Source organism: Oryx dammah, unplaced genomic scaffold (genome assembly GCF_014754425.2).
Source record: "Oryx dammah isolate SB20612 unplaced genomic scaffold, SCBI_Odam_1.1 HiC_scaffold_10, whole genome shotgun sequence".
Taxonomy (NCBI): domain Eukaryota; kingdom Metazoa; phylum Chordata; class Mammalia; order Artiodactyla; family Bovidae; genus Oryx; species Oryx dammah.
In genome coordinates this window covers 59,850,484-59,869,471 of record NW_024070194.1, presented here as the reverse complement: position 1 = coordinate 59,869,471, position 18,988 = coordinate 59,850,484, and the positions used below count along the sequence as shown (strand labels likewise).

The window sequence follows — 18,988 nt, the reverse complement described above, 5'->3', positions numbered from 1 at the left end:
CTGAGCATCTAATATTGTATATGGCAAGACTTTCTGATTCTCTATTCCTTTTGAGGAACCCTGACCTCACTAATCCAAAAATCTTTTCTACTGTCCTACTTCTCATACTATTTTTGCTGTCAGTTCCCACAGCAACTCACTTCACACTCAGTGTACCCTTAGATGAAGCATTATCTTAACTCTGAAAGGGCTACCCTTTCCATCAAGTCATGTCTGTCTGTACTCTTGACCTTCTCATCCCTTCAAATAGAATCTTGGGTTCATTTTCAACTGTCCCTCTCCCTCTTTACCTACTTCCAGGCATGACTAAGTTCTGTCAATTCCTTCTTTAAAGTGACTTTCAAGTGCTCCTTTCTTCCTTGTTTTCACTGCCACTACCTCTTCCTGACTCGTATCTGCTAGATAGTCTCCTTAACCCAAGTTTCTTTCTTGGATCCTGTCTGAATCCTACTCAGCTTCCTGATGTCTCATTGTTCTGTGCTGATTAAGAACTTACAGTTGCTTGCTCTTGTCTCTTGTACTATGAAACAGTGAAAGTGTTAGTCACTCAGTCATGCCCAATTCTTTGTGATCCCATGGACTATATGGCCTGCCAGGCTCCTCTGTCCATGGGATTCACCAGGCAAGAATACTGGAGTGGGTAAACATTCCCTTCTCCAGGGGATCTTCCAAACCCAGGGATTGAATCTGGATCTCCTTCACTGCAGGCAGACTCTTTACCATCTGAGCCACCAAGGAAGTCCATTAAGTACTATAATTAATGTCAAATCTTTTGATCTTTGAAGAACAATATGAAGAAAATGAACAGACAAGTGGAAATTTTCTCACACACACAAAATAGATAACCTGAATAGTATTCTATCCCTTTGAAAAATAAATGTATAGCTAGAGACCTTAAAACAAAGGTAACTGGAGGCCCAGATGGCTTCCCTGGTGAACTCTACTAAATATTTATGGAAAAAATAATACTAATTCTACACAAACTTTTCCAGGAAATAAAAGAGGAAGGAAGTCAGCATTACCCTAATATCAAAAGGAGAATAACTATTAGAAAAAGAAAACTAAAGACCAGTACGTCTCATGAACATACACAAAAAACCCTCAACAAATATTAGCAAATCATACTCAGCAATATATAAAAGGGATAATACATCAAGACCAAATAGGTCTTGATGAATTTATACCACAAATGCAACTTAGTTTCAAAAATGTAAAAATCAATCAGTGTAAACTTAAACATACTCATATCAAGTCCCACACCTTGGTATTTATTTCAGAGAAATAAAGCAAATATCTATCCAAAATTAGCCCACAAATCTCTATAGAGGCTTTATTTATAATCAGCGAAAACTAGAAACAATCTAAATGTCCACCAGTGGGTGACTGAATAAACAGACTGTGGTATATCCATACAACAGAATATTATTTGACAATAAAAAGGAAAGAACTATTGATACATACATCAACACAGGTGCATCCAAAAATATTATCAGTTCAGTTCAGGCACTCAGTTGTGTCTGACTCTTTGCAACCCCATGAATTGCAGCATGCCAGGCCTTCCTGTCCATCGCCAACTCCTGGAGTTCACTCAGACTCATGTGCATCGAGTCGGTGATACCATTCAGTCATCTCATCCTCTGTTGTCCCCTTCTCCTCCTGGCCCCAATCCCTCCCAGCATCAGGGTCTTTTCCAATGATTCAACTCTTCGCATGAGGTGGCCAAAGTATTGGAGTTTTAGCTTCAGCATCAGTCCTTCCAATGAATACCCAGGACTGGTCTTCTTTAGGATGGACTGGTTGGATCTCCTTGCAGTCCAAGGGACTCTCAAGAATCTTCTCCAACACCACAGTTCAAAAGTATCAATTCTTCGGCACTCAGCTTTCTTCACAGTCCAACTCTCACGTCCATACATGACCACTGGAAAAACCATAGCCTTGACTAGATGGACCTTTGTTGGCAAAGTAATGTCTCTGCTTTTTAATATGCTATCTAGGTTGGTCATAACTTTCCTTCCAAGGAGTAAGCATCTTTTAATTTCATGGCTGCAATCACCATCTGCAGTGATTTTGGAGCCCCCCAAAATAAAGTCTGACACTGTTTCCACTGTTGCCCCATCTATTTGCCATGAAGTGATGGGACCAGAGGCCATGATCTTCATTTTCTGAATGTTGAGCTTTAAGCCAACTTTTTCACTCTCCTCTTTCACTTTCATTAAGAGGCTTTTTAGTTCCTCTTCACTTTCTGCCATAAGGGTGGTGTCGTCTCCATATCTGAGGTTATTGACATTTCTCCCAGCAATCTTGATTCCAGCTTGTGCTTCTTCCAGCCCAGCATTTTTCATGATGTTAAATAAGCAGGGTGACAATATACAGCCTTGATGTACTCCTTTTCCTATTTGGAACCAGTCTGTTCTTCCATGTCCAGTTCTAACTGTTGCTTCCTGACCTGCATATAGGTTTCTCAAGAGGCAGGTCAGGTGGTCTGGTATTCCCATCTCTTTCAAAATTTTCCACAGTTTATTGTGATCCACACAGTCAAAGGCTTTGGCATAGTCAATAAGCAGAAATAGATGCTTTTCTGGAATTCTCTTGCTTTTTTGATGATCCAGTGGACATTGGCAATTTGATCTCTGTTTTCTCTGCCTTTTCTAAAACCAGCTTGAACATCAGGAAGTTCACAGTTCACGTATTGCTGAAGCTTGGCTTGGAGAATTTGGAGCATTACTTTACTAGCGTGTAAGATGAGTGCAATTGTGTGGTAGTCTGAGTATTCTTTGGCATTGCCTTTCTTTGGGATTGGAATGAAAACTGAGCTTTTCCAGTCCTGTGGCCACTGCTGAGTTTTCCAAATGTGCTGGCATATTGAGTGCAGCACTTTCACAGCATCATCTTTCAGGATTTGAAATAGCTCAACTGGAATTCCATCACCTCCACTAGCTTTGTTCGTAATGATGCTTTCTAAGGCCCACTTGACTTTGCATTCCAGGATGTCTGACTCTAGGTGAGTGATCACACTATTGTGATTATCTGGGTCATGAAGATCTTTTTTGTACAGTTCTGTGTATTCTTGCAGCCTCTTCTTAATAGCTTCTGCTTCTGTTAGGTCCATACCATTTCTGTCCTTTATCGAGCCCATCTTTGCATGAAATGTTCCCTTCGTATCTCTAATTTTCTTGAAGAGATCTCTAGTCTTTCCCATTCTGTTGTTTTCCTCTGTTTCTTTGCATTGATTGCTGAGGAAGGCTTTCTTACCTCTCCTTGCTATTCTTTGGAACTCTGCATTCAGATGCTTATATCTTTCCTTTTCTCCTTTGTTTTTCACTTCCCTTCTTTTCACAACTATTTATAAGGCCTCCTCAGCCAGCCATTTTGCTTTTTTGCCTTTCTTTTCCATGGGGATGGTCTTGATCCCTGTCTCCTGTACAATGTCACAAACCTCCGTCCATAGTTCATCAAGAACTCTGTCTATTCGATCTACTCCCTTAAATCTATTTCTCACTTCCACTGTATAATCATAAGGGATTTGATTTAGGTCATACCTGAATGGTCTAGTGGTTTTCCCTACTTTCTTCAATTTAAGTTTGAATTTGGCAATAAGGAGTTCATGATCTGAGCCACAGTCAACTCCCGGTCTTGTTTTTGCTGACTATATAGAGCTTCTCCATCTTTGGCTGCAAAGATATAATCAAAAGAAAAGCCAAAAGAAGATGAAACTATAATGAGACAAAGTAAATCAATGTATGCCTGGAATCAGGGGTGAGGCAAGTATAATGACTGCAAAGGGGAAGATAGGAAATTGTTGGGATTATGCCAATGCTCTGCTTATTGAGTATGGTTTGGTTTCATGACTGTGTACATTTGCTAAAACTCATTAAATTGTTCAATACCTTGGAGCCCTGAGTAGCTCAAATAGTAAAGAATCTGCCTGCATTGTGTGAGACCTGGATTCAATCCCTGGTTCGGGAATATCGCCTAAAGAAGGGCATGGCAACCCACTCCAGTATTCTTGCCTGGAGAATCCCCAAGGTCAGAGGAGCCTGACGGGCTACAGTCCATGGGGTCGCAAAGAGTTGGAGATGATTGAGCGACTCACACACACACAAACCTTGCAGTTGTAGAGTTCAAACCTCCATATTCCAAACTGTGTGTCCTCCATTCCATGGTAGGCAAGGGTTCTTTTTTCCTTATTTTTTTAAATTTACTTTATCTTCTCAATGCCTTAGGAAGCATGTGGCTTATGCAAAGATAGTCCAAGCAGAGAGCCAAAGGACCACAAGTCACGGATTACTCTAACTAGAGGATGAGACAGTAACTCCCTGACAGTTGCTGTAACAACAAGGTTTAGATCCTATAAACTTCAATATACTTTAAGAAGGCAGTGTAACATATATAACTTTATAGTGATCCTTACAGTTAAAATAAAAATAAATTAGAGGTGTTCCAGAAGAAAACATGAAGATGTCTTGACTTTGCTCCCAGACATTTTCTAATGAGTTGCTAACAAAGGAAATAAATGGATCAAGAAAAACTAGAGTAAGAATCAGAGGAAAGAGAAGGAAGGCCCCATGAGGCCTTCTTAAGAGGGAGATGTTTAGAGGCTGGCTGACCATAATGGACGCTGGCCTGGATTCTGAGATTCCTGGGAAGCCAAGAAATGAAGGGTAAGATAATTATTGTCATCAAGGTCTTTGCGGGTATCTTGACTGTTGCTATTAAAAGAGCTCTCTCAGATTCACTGTAAAGAAGTGGTAGGCAGCCCAGAAGGTTTTTATTTAATTTTCTAAGTAGGGGCTTACGTGCTTGGGGTCCTCAAATGGTTATATCATGTGCACAACAGCTGTAAATCTGCATGGAAAAAATATCTGTGCCAGTGAAAACAAAATTCAGAATTACAGAACTACAATATTGGGTTTTAATTGCATGCATGAAACACATGGTAAGGCTGGGCTCTGAATGCTTTGCACATACTTAGGCTCTGAACTCTTTTCAAGAGCCATATGAAAGAGATGCCATTATTCCTTCCATTATACATTTGAGAAAAATGAGACTTTGACTGTAAGTCCAAGGTCATAGAACTAGAAGGTGGGAGAGGGATCTGAACCCAATTTCCTCTGACTCCATGCTCTATACTGCCTTCATTCATTCAATAAATATTCTTTACTATATGTTATGTACCAGGTACTTGTCTAATAAAAGAACTCTTCTTATAAAAGGAGAGCAATGTAAAAAATTTAAAAAGTAAAAAAGGTAAAGGTTTAAATTCCATGAGCTTCAGTATACTTTAAGAAGGCATTGTAACTTATTTATATAACCTTATAGTGATCCTTACAATTAAGATAAAAATAAACTTTTAAAGCAGAGTTATGAAAATCTCCCTATTTATCCAGAATATATCTCTGCATAAGTACTCCACAAAAGATTTTTTTAAATATTCCTTTTCAATAAATCTTATTATCCTAATCAAGTATATTATTTGAAAAATTGGCATTCAACACGAAATCATGGATAAATTCTAATCCTAAATTTGCCATTTAAACTCTAACATTTCCAAAATATTATTCATCTAATTATTCAGACACCCTGAAGGAAAGAAAAGAGTAACAATTTTTCATTCAAAGAATGGTACAATATTATTACACAGAGCAGCATTATCTACTCTTTGATTATTGTATTTAGCTGGAATGATCAAGTGATCACTTAAACTTTTTGCATAATGTAAAGCTATGCAGGAGATTGTGTTAACAGTTTAATGTAAAGGGTTTTTTTTTTCCCCCTTTATCATTTTGGGGATTGTAACCAAGTCTTTCTGTTTACACAGTTTTCTAAAACTTTAATAAAATAAAGGGAAGCTAAGAGAAAAAGCTTAAAACAAACACAATTAACTTGTCTTTATACCATTTATATCAACAGACAGATAATTAAGGCATAAGTAAAGGTTTAAGTCTGTTACTTTATGACATAGGCTCCCTGCTACCTTGGCCATTACTTGACAGGATGTTTGCTTGCAAAATGACTATTTTCCTACAGTCACTCTTGATTTTAATATGAGACTATCATTATGACTCACCTTGAAGATTAGTCACCATAGAATGTCATAGTTTCTACAAACAGTTGAATATTGATCATAGCAACTTTTAGAAACAGAATAACCAAAATGAAATATAAATGAATTAAAAAGTATTAGTTTGAAAATGCTTTTAGGTTTCTAAAAACACATTAATCATTGGTGAAAATGTCTCACAACTCTGTATTTTAAATTTTTATTAATATCCACCCTGTTATAAAAGTAATTTAAGGCAAACCTCAAAATTATAACATGCACAGTAAAATATTATTTTCCTTCTATTATAATTGGCATATGTAAAATCAATATTTCCACATACACTGTTAAAGAAAGAGTCCTTTGTAGAGTGAATACTCTCTATGTTCTTTATACAGAAATTTATAAAACAAAATGTGCATCTCCTTATTGATACCATTGGTCTTATAAAAAATTATTTATTTCAATTCACAAATATTTTAATTCTATTAATATTTTAACAAAAACAAGTTTTCTTAACCCTCTGTCCATTGCTACTCACATATATATTGTAGTTGGGCCTCATTAAAAATCTTCTATCACCTTCAGATTTTAAGAAAAGCATATGAAAATTCCAAGTTTCCTTAGGCCTCATTTGTCCATGTATTTCCATTAACATTATTATTCTTTGCCAAACTTCTCCTCATTTCTTGGTCTATAATTTACAGAACACTGCAAGTCAAATAAAACTTGCCAATTATCTGATTAATTTTGATTTAGAACGCTGTTGCTCCAAATGACCCAGTCCTATTTACTTTAGCACAAAATAAAATGTTGAGTAATTACTCAGATACTAGTAACTCAAATCCAAGTTTCTAATAACATGGACTGAATTGACTATACTAATACAATTCTCCCTTTTACCCTGTTGCCACTCATTATTTTCTTGATATTTTATGACATTAAAATGACTTTATAAATCTTGCTCCCCATTTATGGAAAGTTTCCATAAAACACAGGTTAGAATACTTACTTAAAGAAATGTAATTTTGAAAATAACACTTGAAAGAGTTAGGACAACTGTGGTTATGTTTTAGCCTTAGTAATCAAATGTTTAGGGAGAAAAAAATGGAAATTTTCACCTATTTCATAGGTACTTGTTTTCACAACAGTCTATAAAATTACTTTCTGAGCATTTACTATGGTGTAAAAATCAGTTATGTATCAACTCTTTAAAGTATTTTCTTACCAGAGGCAAAGAAAGAGGCTGGACGGGGATGAATGAAATTGGTGAGAGAGAGTAAGAAGTATAACTTCCAGTTATAAAATAAATGAATTATCAGGATGTAATATATATTATAGAGAATACAGTAATAAATATTGTAATAACTTTGTATGGGGACAGACGGTAATGACTTACCAAGATGATCATTTTATAATGTATAAAAATATCAAATCACTATGCTGTACATCTGAAACTGATATAATAGTATAAGTCAATTATACTTTAATTAAAAATGAATAAAACAAAGCTTCAGAATATGCAATATATGCAAAAAATGTGAGAGAATTGAACACAATTATTCTAAGAATTTTTAAAAATATTTTTAGACTGAACTTCTTATAAACTTGTTTCAAGTCAATATTTTATTTTGACAAGGGAAATAAAAATATGTATTCTCTTGAAAATACCATTCAAAAAAACCATAATTAAAATGTTAAATTCTTATCCGTATTATTTAAAATAGCATATATCTTTCAAACTATTAAAACTCTTTCACTCAAGACTTTTTTTTACAAAGTAATCTCTCTTAACATATTATTTTGGTTTAAGTGTTTATTTTAAATGAGTTAAAAGCATATTTTGTTCTTGTGTCTGCAATGTATTTAATTCAGATCACACATTCTTATATTATACACATAACTTCTGAAATAATTCATCTGATAAAAGATGGTCAGATCTTTCATTTTATAAGCAGTACAGATGATTGTTACCTGAATATAGTCTACAAAATACTTTTATTTATTGTTTCCTCTTTTTTTAAATGATACTCCTTTAAACAAAATAATTTTTGTGTATTACTTAAATTTCAAATTTTAATATATAAAAAGCATGATCTCAAAATATGAACTTTTCAAAAATACTGGCTTTACACAATAAGATTCCTTTGAGTAAGTCCATTTGTTCCTTTTCAGTTGTTGGAATTCATTGATCTGGTCAAAACTTCAGTTTCTGATGTCTGAGAAAATACAGTGTTAGAACAGAGATTCCAAAACCAGGACCAGAAAGGAAGGGAATCTGTTAGATATTTTCTGTTGTTCTAGAGTAAGTATAAGCCATCTTAAAACTGGTTAGGTTCTGGACATGACAGATCTTTTGTTCCATTTTGAACATGACTGTGAGACTTGGTTGAATTCAGTGGAGCTAAGAGAATCTTGCTACAATGTACTGTGTCAGAGAAAAAAAGAGTAAATAAGTTTTCTGTGCCATTTCTTCTCTTCAAGGGAAAAAATTTCCTCCCTCCCTCCCTTTTTTCCTTTTTTTTCCCCTTCCTTCTTTTAAGAAATATTCAATCTCTCTCTCCCTCTCTCTTTAAAAGTATACTAACAATTTAAAGGACAGTCTGTATGTATATGGAAGAATTAATCAGACATATTCATCAAAGTAAACTTGTTTCAACATGCCCATGCTTCACTTTCATTCAACTCTAGCTAACTCATGGGTCATTCTGGCTGATACCAGATCAATCAAGTAGGAAATCAAAGTGGAGATCTTTATAATTGAAGTTGGGAATAAAACCAACCTGCTGCTGAGGGGGAAACTGTTTATGATCTAAACTGTTTGACAGAGCTTATGGGATGATTGGCCAGCTTCTAATTTTCATATCACTTCACTGGTGAAGTAGATTATGTGACAAGGAGTAAACTTGCTTATTATAGCCCACACAAAAAGATACTTTGTCATCATTTCAATCACTTACTGAATTTAAAAGTAAATAGTTTTTATCTGTCTGTGCACAGAAATTCTAAGACACATAATTCAACCTGCTCTTTTCTCATGAAATACACTGTGAACTATGATTGCCTTCCTTGTTTCTTATTTCTTTACCTTTAAATTAAATTTTGTCTGCATCCCTTGCCAAACAGCATTTAAAATTTTTCATTTCCTTTTAAAAACCCATTCCCCATTTCTTCTTAGCTGAAGATTTCATGATTTTAGTCAGTGAGAGTCAGATATTCCCATGTGACTTTAGTTGCTTGGCTTCAAAATAAGAGATTAAACTTCCTAACAGAAGCCCTGAAGAGTAGACATGACTTTTCCAATATGCAGAAAATCCTTTGAAACTTATAGACTGTTAAGATACAATGATTTAACATTAAGAATTATCATTTGATTATTATATACATTCCTTTAATGTTATAGAATTATCTCATTCTGACTCAAGAAGCTAGCAAAATCAAGGCAGGACACTCAAAGATAAGTCCCAAATTTTACTTTAGAAATTCAAGACTATTTTCCTTTTTAAACAATATCTTGACTATAGACTTTCCTATTTGCGAAGTTTAACAAAATCATAATTTCTTAATATCAAAAGAAATACTCTGATACTAATCTACTTAGGAAACTCAGTTTCTTAGTAGTATGATCATATAACCCATTACAATTTAGATTTGAAATATTTAATTTTGATTACTGTTATATCACATTTTAAAGTTTGATATTTTCCTGAGGCAATTATCTGAACAGTAAAAATTTTAAAATACCACTAAATGATTAAATTAGTAAATAGAAATTGTACTAACTAGTCTAAATGTTTTGAATTACAGTTTGGGGGAGAAAATTCAAAATATTTGTACAAAACCATAAGCATGAATTTTATAAGCATTTTAGAGAATGCTGTAGCACTGATTTTCATTCCTATGGTTCCAATTTCTTTAATGTGACTAGCATTTCACTTGCCCTCAGACACTAAGGCACAAGCTCCATTGAAAGGAATTTGAGTTTTATGCTCCAATCCTCAAATACAGGACAGGCTATATGATGTAAGGGAAGGAAAAGGTTGTATTTGCCTATATTAATTATTGTAGCAATAATCATTTATAAATTCTTAGACACTGGATTAAATATTTAATTTGAAAATTAAAGCTTTCTTGTCCCCTCTGAATGCTCGATGTGGTCTTTTGACATGTGCCACAAGACTAAATTTGAAATCATTGAACTCTGCTGTCATAAATGTGCAAAAACTTGATCATTTAAATTCCAAGACCCAATCTACACCTTGCCAAGTTAAGATATTTAATAAAAGAATGTGTGTAGATTTTATAAACTTGACTGAAATAATTTTGATTTATACTTTCATATACTATTTGCATCTCAATTAATCACTCCTCCCAAATGTCCATTTGTGGCTAAAATAACTTTAAAATAATAAATTGTTTTTATTAATATTTACCTCAAGGCTTTAAGATCACTAACCATCAAATAATCCATATGACGGGGTAGAGACAGAAGATGGTTTCTTGTGTTTGTGTAATATTTAAGTATTTTTAACATCCTTCTTTCTGGAAAATGAGCAGATATTCCATGGGTAGGGATAAAATAGAACCCCATTAGAACACAGTATGTATGCCAATAAAAACCTTTGGATGCATGAGGATTTATGTATACTGACTTTTTTTTTCTCCCTGTGGATGTTCAAGGAACTCTTTCATCTAACGGAATACTTTCCTTCAGTTTTCTCTGCACAAAAGCAAAAGTACTTATACAATCTAAAAATTAAATACTAGAAATTGGTTTTTGCAACTAACAAATGTACCAAGGAGGCCTCTGGGAAAAGCTGACCACACAGATCCTATAAATGCCCCAGCATATTTAAATTGTACTCATGGTACAGAGGCCAACATTAAATTGGCTTCTAAAAAAAAAAAAAATTAACCAGTGCAAAGGATAGAATGTATTTTAAAACATTCTAAAACATTATTTAAAATGATACTTTCTAATTCTTTGTAGAGCCTCAAAAAGAAACTCAAATTTATCAGCATTGTCTATCTTAATATTTGCTGTGTAAAAGGAAAAATACATTAACATGATCTTTGAACATCTATTTTGCAATTTTCAGCTGCATATAATTGTTATTTTAAAAGGCTCTTTCAGGGCAAATTTAATCTATTGGCTTCAAGGCTGTAGAATTTTTTAAGTCTAGTGAAAGCTCCAATGCCATTTTCAGTGATCAAAGTAAAAATTGTAAATAGTCCCCCCCAACACTTTCAGAACATGTTCATATATAGTTTTTCTAATAATATAGAATATACTGATTTTATTGCCACAATGAAGAGAACCTACACCTATATAATCATGCCTTTTAATGTTTATACTTCAATGTATTTCAATGGCTTCCTTGTTAAAGATACACATGTATGATCTACAAACAAATACTTAATCCTGTGCCTCCTTCAAAGGGAGTTGAAATAAATATAGCTATAGGAGAAAAATTCAGTTTTTCTAGTATCAGAAAACATTATGGTGAAAGTTTTGGTGTGAGCTGGAAATGGACCCATCACTTAGGCCTAACACAGAAATATATATAGGCAGAAGAGGACAAATGCCTTGTAAAAGAGAAAGGGCTTACATATATACAAGAGAATAACGTGACAGTAATTACAGAAACAATTCTTGTGAATTTCCTATTTTTTATGCTCAGAAACTCACATTTAATTGTATTTACTTTCCTCTTTTAAAATGACATTAAAAAAAATCTATGCTCAGCATTACTGCCTTTTTTGACATCAAACTATGATTACAGTTATCAACTCAAATTCTTTTAGAGTATTAACAATCAATGCTACACAAGGTTATAAAATATATGTGTAACAAACATAATGAGCTTGGGTGTTGTTAATACTGTTTAACTTTTACACAACTCTGCCCTGTAAAATATTCCTTATGCAAATCAGATATCTTGACATTTTTCAACTGATTTTTTACTACTGATGAGAAACAGGGAGTTAGGAAAGAAAAGAGAGATTGGAAGGAAAGATGTATATGATTAATAGGTGTTTGTTTCATAAAGACTCAAGGGAGACTTTTAAATTCTTCACTGTTCCTATAAGCTGACCAAAGTGGAAAGCTAGTTCACATGCCTTTCAATGCTTTCAAAGGAGAACTGAGTAGTTACTCAATCTTCACTGATGCTAAATTATTCTATTTGCGTTCTGTTGTGAAATCAGGTGCTTTTTATCCTTTGGTGCAAGGTTAAATGTTGACTGTATTCATTAGGAACTTGTTTTTCAAATAAGCACCTAAATTATGCCTTTGAAAGTGTTTCATGCTAAGTCTGTTTCAAATTATGCCTCCTGAAGACTGAAACATCTTCCTCCTTCCTTATCCCTCCTCTCCACCCAAAAGAATTTTAAATTCTTTTGATCAAAAAAACTCATAACCTACTTTGTTGTGCTTTTTTTTTAAAAGAATCATTCTTGTTCTTCAACTTCGTAGAACTATAAAGGGGGAAGTTACTTTATACAATATTTGAAGTTTCAAAAGTATGGGCATTCACTTCTAATAAAGTTTTTGCCATTCTTAACTGTATTGTACTAAGATAACTATCTGATATAAATATTTGAGAACTGCTTGACTAATTAAAACAGGACCCATAGATGTGAGCACAGTAGCATAAAATCTGTATCAGTTTCTTTTGGAAAGGTGTTTATTTGCAGCTGCATCTTACTATTTTTTATCATTTTGTCCAATGTGTTCGTAAATAAGGTACTATTCTCTCAGTTGTCGAAATACAGAACTTACACGCGCGCACTATATGAATGTATACGTGTGTTTACACCCACCCACCCCCACGACCCCCCACGCAGAAAGGAATCAATTGCCGTATTCCAGAAATGACAATGAAAAAGGAGAAATAAGCAAGAATTATAATTAGACGTCTATAGTCTCATTCACATAAGGGCAGTGCTAGGGGGTTAAGCAGTTGAGTTAAAAAAAAAAAGCTCAAAACCAAAAACCAACCAGTTGCCTTAGACTGGAGCTTCCCGCAGCTTTCGCGCTGAGCGGGGCGCGGGGAAGGAGTAGCTCTCGGGGCCGGTGGGGACCGGGATCCCGACACCGTCACCACCACCCGCGGGGTCTTTCGGGAGCGCTCCCGCGGGCCCCGCAGGAGCCGGTGACAGTCCTAGGTGAGCGCCGAGCGCGTCCACAAAGCGCTCGGGCCGCCCCTCGCGCTGAGGCGCGGCGGCGGCGGGAGCAGAAGGAAGGACGAGACGGAAGCGGCGGCGGCTGGCGGGCGGCCGGGGACGCGGGCCGGGACGCGGGCGGGGAGGCCGCCGGGGAGGCCCCGGGCGGGGAGGCCCGCAGCCCGCGCCGCCGCTGCCGCCGCCGCCGCCCCAGCCGCGTGCGCGCGCGGCCGCATCAGCTGAGCGCGCGGCGCGTGTCACGTGGTGCGCGTGTCGAAGGTCACGGCGCGCTCACAATGGAGCTCTCGGAGTATGTGCAGAAAGGCTTCCAGATGCTGGCCGATCCCGGCTCCTTCGACTCCAACACCTTCACGCTTCTCCTCCGGGCGGCTTTCCAGAGTCTGCTGGACGCCCAGGCGGACGAGGCCGTGTTAGGTAAGCCGCTCGGCTCTGAGCTGGATCGGCCTGGGTGGAGGGGCGCTCGGAGAAGAGGAGCGAGACCGAGCGAGAAGGGGAAAGCCCCGGGAAGAGGAAGTCTTCGGGCTTTGCCCTTCGCTCCGGACGGAGTGTGGGGATGTGGTTCTGCTAGAACCCACAGCGGACCCAGATCATTGTTCTCTCCTCACTTGGCACCTGCACACCGCAAGCTACACTTTCCTGGTCTGATTTTCCCTCTCAGGCTCTTTGTTCTTTTGTAAAGCCGGTGTTCAAGTCTTGTTTGTGGCCTAAACATCTAAGGTTTTCACCCTGGTCTGGGGCAGAGACTGTTTGACATTTGGACTTCATCAGGGCAGCTCCCTGCTATTCAAGCATTCAGTACTAGGCTGGCGAAGGTTTTAAAGGGTCTGCTTCCAGAGTAATTACTCGGTCAAATAGTGTTGACATTTTCCAGCTAAGAGAATACCTCAAGTTCCTCTGATCATTCCAACACTCTAGTTCAACATGTTTTGCACAGGTTCCACGCCCAGACTCTTAAAATGTGGTATATGATGTTCTGTTCCGCATCAGTTATCAGGAAGCAAGTCTGTTTTAAATGGTCCGGTCACTGCGGAGTGCGGTGTCAGTATGGATGGAGGCATATTTAAAGATAGATCGCTTTTAAATGATTTTCTTAATTATAAATATCTCAACAATTCAAATTTTTGTGTTTTTTTCCCCTATAGATTCACGAGCTAGACATGTGTACAAAAAGTATGAAAGTGGAAGTTCTTTAAACGAAAATAGTAACCACCACCTGGGTTAATCTCCAAAAAAAAGAAAGAAAAAGACTATCGAAGCTTGAAAATATTTTGAACTCTTTCCTTCTCCTCCACCTCCATGTATTAAAGTCCGTGGAGCCAGTTACCTACACTAAAATTAATCTTTAGAAGGAAAGTTTATTCATTCTTAAATTTACACCATGTAAAATATTTATCTTATTTTCCTCTCAACTTACTCCATCCAGCTTTAGAATGACCACTGTATATTTTACAATAGGACTTTTTAAGTATTAAGGTAAAATAAAATGAAGGTAATTTGACCAAGTAACAGCAGGATTATTGATGTGTGCTCTTCATTGTTTTGCCATTGACCATATTGCTCATCTCATTTATGTAAAATTTCTAGTCCTTATAGTTGAATTCTTCTTGTTATCTTGTTAGAGTTCTTCACCAAATGAAAATACCTTTTTAGAAACAGGACTATAAAGAATTTATTATCACAGGCATCATTGGCAATTACTTTTATTATAGATCACCCAGACTTGAAACATATTGACCCAGTGGTTTTAAAACATTGTCATGCAGCAGCTGCAACTTACATACTGGAGGCTGGAAAGCAAAGAGCTGACAAATCAACTCTAAGGTACAGGATTTATTTAAATATCCATTTGTTTTAAAATAGTGCCTTTATGATTCAAATTTCAGTTTTTAAAATGGAGACTAAACTTTGGCTTTTTTTTTTTTTTTTTTTTAGCACTTATCTAGAAGACTGTAAATTTGACAGCGAGAGAATAGAATTGTTTTGGATGGAATATCAGGTTACTTAAATTTTTAAAACTTAACAATTACTATTTTCCTTCTACTTTGTTTGCAAAGACATGTTTTCTTTTTCTTTTTTTCCTACCAGAATAATAGGAATTCCCTAGAAATCCTACTGGGAAGGTAGGTACTGTATAAGGTGTCAAGCTGAGCCACTTTTCACTTGCAGGTATGAATGGAGAGTGCTAGTGTGAAACAAAACAGGACAAAAAAACGGGGATCTAGACCAAAAGAAAAGGGGCCAAAGGGCAAGTGAAACAATTGAAGTTAAGCTAATGTTTTTAAAGATAAAGTTTATTGAGATAATTTTTTAAATGCTCTTTTACTATTCAGAACTTGAAATAAAGTTTAACAGTGTTTTAATTTCAGAATGGATTAAAATTGTGTGTGTGTGGTGCAGGAGGTGGTAGACACCATTGTTGGTAAAGAACAAATACTGAAAGTTTTTCTGTAGCTATTATGTACAAAATTATCATTGTATCTTTCAGTATAGGCAGATCTCTCCCACATATAACTGATGTTTCTTGGCGTTTGGAATATCAGATAAAGGTAAAGTTTAACAAATGTTCTCTAGGGCAATTTAGGGAACTTTAAAAAAAAAAAGAGCTAAAGACTGAAATCTCTGTGTTTTGTTGTTTTAGACCAATCAACTTGATAAGATGTACAGACCTGCATATTTGGTGACCTTAAATGTAGAGGTATTTATACAGAAGCCCTGTCTAAAAATTTATGTATAATGAAAATTTCAATTTCCTTGATTTAAATAAACAGCACTTTTTTTCTTCCCTAGAACACTGACTCCCGATCCCACCCAGAGATTAGTTTTAGTTGCAACATGGAACAATTACAGGTACAGTATTAGGATCTGTGAATATGCCTATCTTCTTACAGATTTTTAATTGCGAATTATGCCCATGGAAAGTTCAAAAGAAAATTAACCATCTGTCAGTAGATAATGAAGGTTGGTTAAGGAATTGTTGGGAAGGGGGCTTCAAAAGCAATATTTCAAAATAGGCTTTTGAAATTAAGATGTTAATAGAGAACTGGTCTGGTTTGCTGTTCCCTTCAATTAAAATAAACTTGTAGTGTTGAGTGTAAATTCTATTTGTGATGTGTTTGAGCCAGTAAGACAAAGGAAAAGAAAGCTTGGCTTTGAAAAATGTTCTCTTTGCTTTCAGAAATTTAATTAAACTTTCAAAACATGATTTTTAAACAGTGGTTTTAAATGACTTTTTATAAAGGGGCAAGTTACAAAAATTCTGAAATTGTTTATATTGCCTGTGTAAGTCACTGGGGACATTCAAAATTACATTGATTAATGGACATGACAACGAATTTATTTCTTAGCATTTAAAAAAATGAAGAACATCTCTTGAAATTTTGATGAAATTGATTTTTTCCAAAGGAATCTCCTGCAGAGTCGTTTTAATGTAACCATTAATTGAACTTTAAACTTTCAAAAGATGTGAATATAGCATTATCCTTGTTAGATAACTTGAGAAATTTAATTTTTGTTAAAACTTGCGTGTTCAGAAGATTTAGTTAGAAACAGTATTTCACATCTGAGGGCAAGCATTTTGAAGATGAGATATTTTAGAGGAAAACTTTACTTTGATAGTGGTTTGTCAAAGGTTTAAAATCTTGAATTTTAAATTGTTTAGAAAGTGTCTCCCGACTTTTTTCTTACATCTTTCTCAAGCTTGGATACTTCTTTCTTGAGTTTTATCCTAAAAACGAGCCATGATATACATCTTTCAGGACTTAGTAGGAAAACTTAAAGATGCTTCGAAAAGCCTGGAAAGAGCAAGTCAGTTGTAACTTGGGAAAGTTAACGATCTGCCCGGATCTAGTGGAAGACCAGGAACGTCTTGCCGTCCGCTGAACTATCATTTCTGCGAGTTGGATGTCTTCCTTTTCAGAACAGATTTTTTTCTTTTGGATTTCTGTCCCTCATAAGTTTTGACACGTTATTTTTTTATACCTGTGGAAGGGTTAAGAGGGAATTTCTGCCTAAGTATTTGAATTTTTAGTATTATCCGTACATTTGATCCCATTTGATCTTTTCCACGTCTTCCAAAAGGAAATAGACAGTATTACATTCTGAATAAATAAGTTGTTCCCACAAAAAGAGTGGTGAGAGTTTGTCTGGATTTGAGTTTGTTAATTATTACTTTGAAGACATAGACACGATTGGCGTTAACTTTTAACGATCTCCTCTCCTCAGGACTAAAGTTAAACACACTGAAAAGGATGCGATCTCCGGGGTTGCTTGAAGACCCCAGCTTCGGGACGTGGGGAGCGGGCGCGGTCGCCCAGCGGCGGGAGCCCGTCCGTTCCGTTAGCTGCGCCCGAAGGCTCGCCCGCTGCCCGACCCTCGCCCGCGGGGCTCCCGAGGCCCTGCAGGGCCGGCCCTGCGCAGAGCCCCTGCCCAGAGCGAGCGGCTGCCCGCGCGCGCCCCGCCTCGGCCACTGGCGGGCGGGAAAGGGGGCCGGCGCGGCCGCGGGAAGACTGGGGCGGGCGCTGTTGTTTCCGCGAGCCCAACTCGGGCGCAGGTTCCGCGACGCGGCGCCGGAGTCTGGGCCGCAACCCGTGGGGCCGAGCGGGGGCTGTCGGCCGGCGGTCTCCTCGCGGACATGTGTGCCGCGGGCGGAGACGGACCACGGAAAGAAAGAAATAACGGGGGTTGGGGTGGGCTGAGCTGCGTGCGGGGCCGGAGCGATGCCCGCGCCGAGAGCAGGGTGGCGCGTGTGGCGCTGTGGAGAAATGTCTCCGCAGCCGCGCCAGCGCCGCCGCCGCGCCGAGCGAGGAGGAGGAGGGGGCCGGGTCGCGCTACTCCGAGGGGAAGGGGCGGCCGCGGGCCCGACTACACCGACACTAATTCCCAGGCCGCCCTTAAGGAATGAGGGGAGCACGTGACCCGGTGGGGGGGCGGCGGGGGGAGGGGGCGGGCGGACTCTGAGCCATTTTGGAGCCGGTGTCAGTTTCCACTCTGCCTTCAGCGGTGCATTTTTTTTTTCCACCCTCCCCTCCCCCGTCCTCAGCCTTCCTCCCCTCCCCCCGCCTCTCCGCACGCACACACACGGCGCCCCCCACCCGCCCTCCTCCCCCACAACGGCAACTATGAAATAATAATCGTAGTATTAAAGGCAGAGATCGGGGCGAGACAATGGGGATGTTGGCGAGGGAGCCCCGATCCGGATTAGAAACACCTCCCAGCCCCGCAGAATAATACTGATCGCGCCCCCTCCGCGCGCTCCCTCCCCCGAGTGCGGAGCGGGAGGAGGCGGCGGCGGCGGCCGAGGAGGAGGAGGAGGCCCAGGAGGAGGAGGCGTTGGAGGCCAAGGAGGAGGAGGAGGCCGCGGAGGAGGAGGAGGCCGAGGCGGAGGAGGAGGAGGAGGAGGCCGGGCTCGGGAGGCAGCATGAGCCGAGCGCGGCGGCCGCCGCTCCTCTCGGCTGCGCTCGTTGCCCATTGACAGCGGCGTCTGCAGCTCGCTTCAAGATGGCCGCTTGGCTCACATTCATTTTCTGCTGAACGACTTTTAACTTTCATTGTCTTTTCCGCCCGCTTCGATCGCCTCTCGCCGGCTGCTTTTTCCGGGTACGTAGGAGGCGAGGCGCCTCCGGGACGGGGCCTGGGGGCGGCGGGGGCCGCGCGGGACTCAGGCCGGCCGCGGGTGGACGGGGAACGGCCCCCCCCCACCGCGCCTCGCCCGCGCCGGCCGGGAGGGCGCTGACAGCGTGGGCGCCGAACCCCGCTCCGCGCTAA

General features: G+C 38.6%; 2 protein-coding genes across 2 annotated transcripts in view; both read left to right on the top strand.

Annotated features, from left to right (window-relative positions):
* The first annotated feature begins 13,451 nt into the window (after window positions 1-13,451).
* Window positions 13,452-17,364, top strand: COMMD3 (COMM domain containing 3). The gene is made up of 8 exons (XM_040248584.1): window positions 13,452-13,639; window positions 14,935-15,046; window positions 15,158-15,221; window positions 15,311-15,345; window positions 15,711-15,771; window positions 15,864-15,920; window positions 16,013-16,072; window positions 16,981-17,364. The coding sequence occupies exons 1-8, from the start codon at window positions 13,501-13,503 to the stop codon at window positions 17,038-17,040; spliced, it is 588 nt and encodes a 195-aa protein (XP_040104518.1). The 5' UTR covers window positions 13,452-13,500; the 3' UTR covers window positions 17,041-17,364.
* Window positions 17,365-18,228: 864 nt separating this feature from the next.
* The window catches only part of BMI1 (BMI1 proto-oncogene, polycomb ring finger), a 10,655-nt gene continuing 9,895 nt past the window's right edge, over window positions 18,229-18,988 (top strand). The window contains exon 1 of the mRNA XM_040248582.1: window positions 18,229-18,820. The gene's annotated coding sequence lies outside the window, so the exon portion shown is untranslated. The remainder of the gene's footprint in view (window positions 18,821-18,988) is intronic.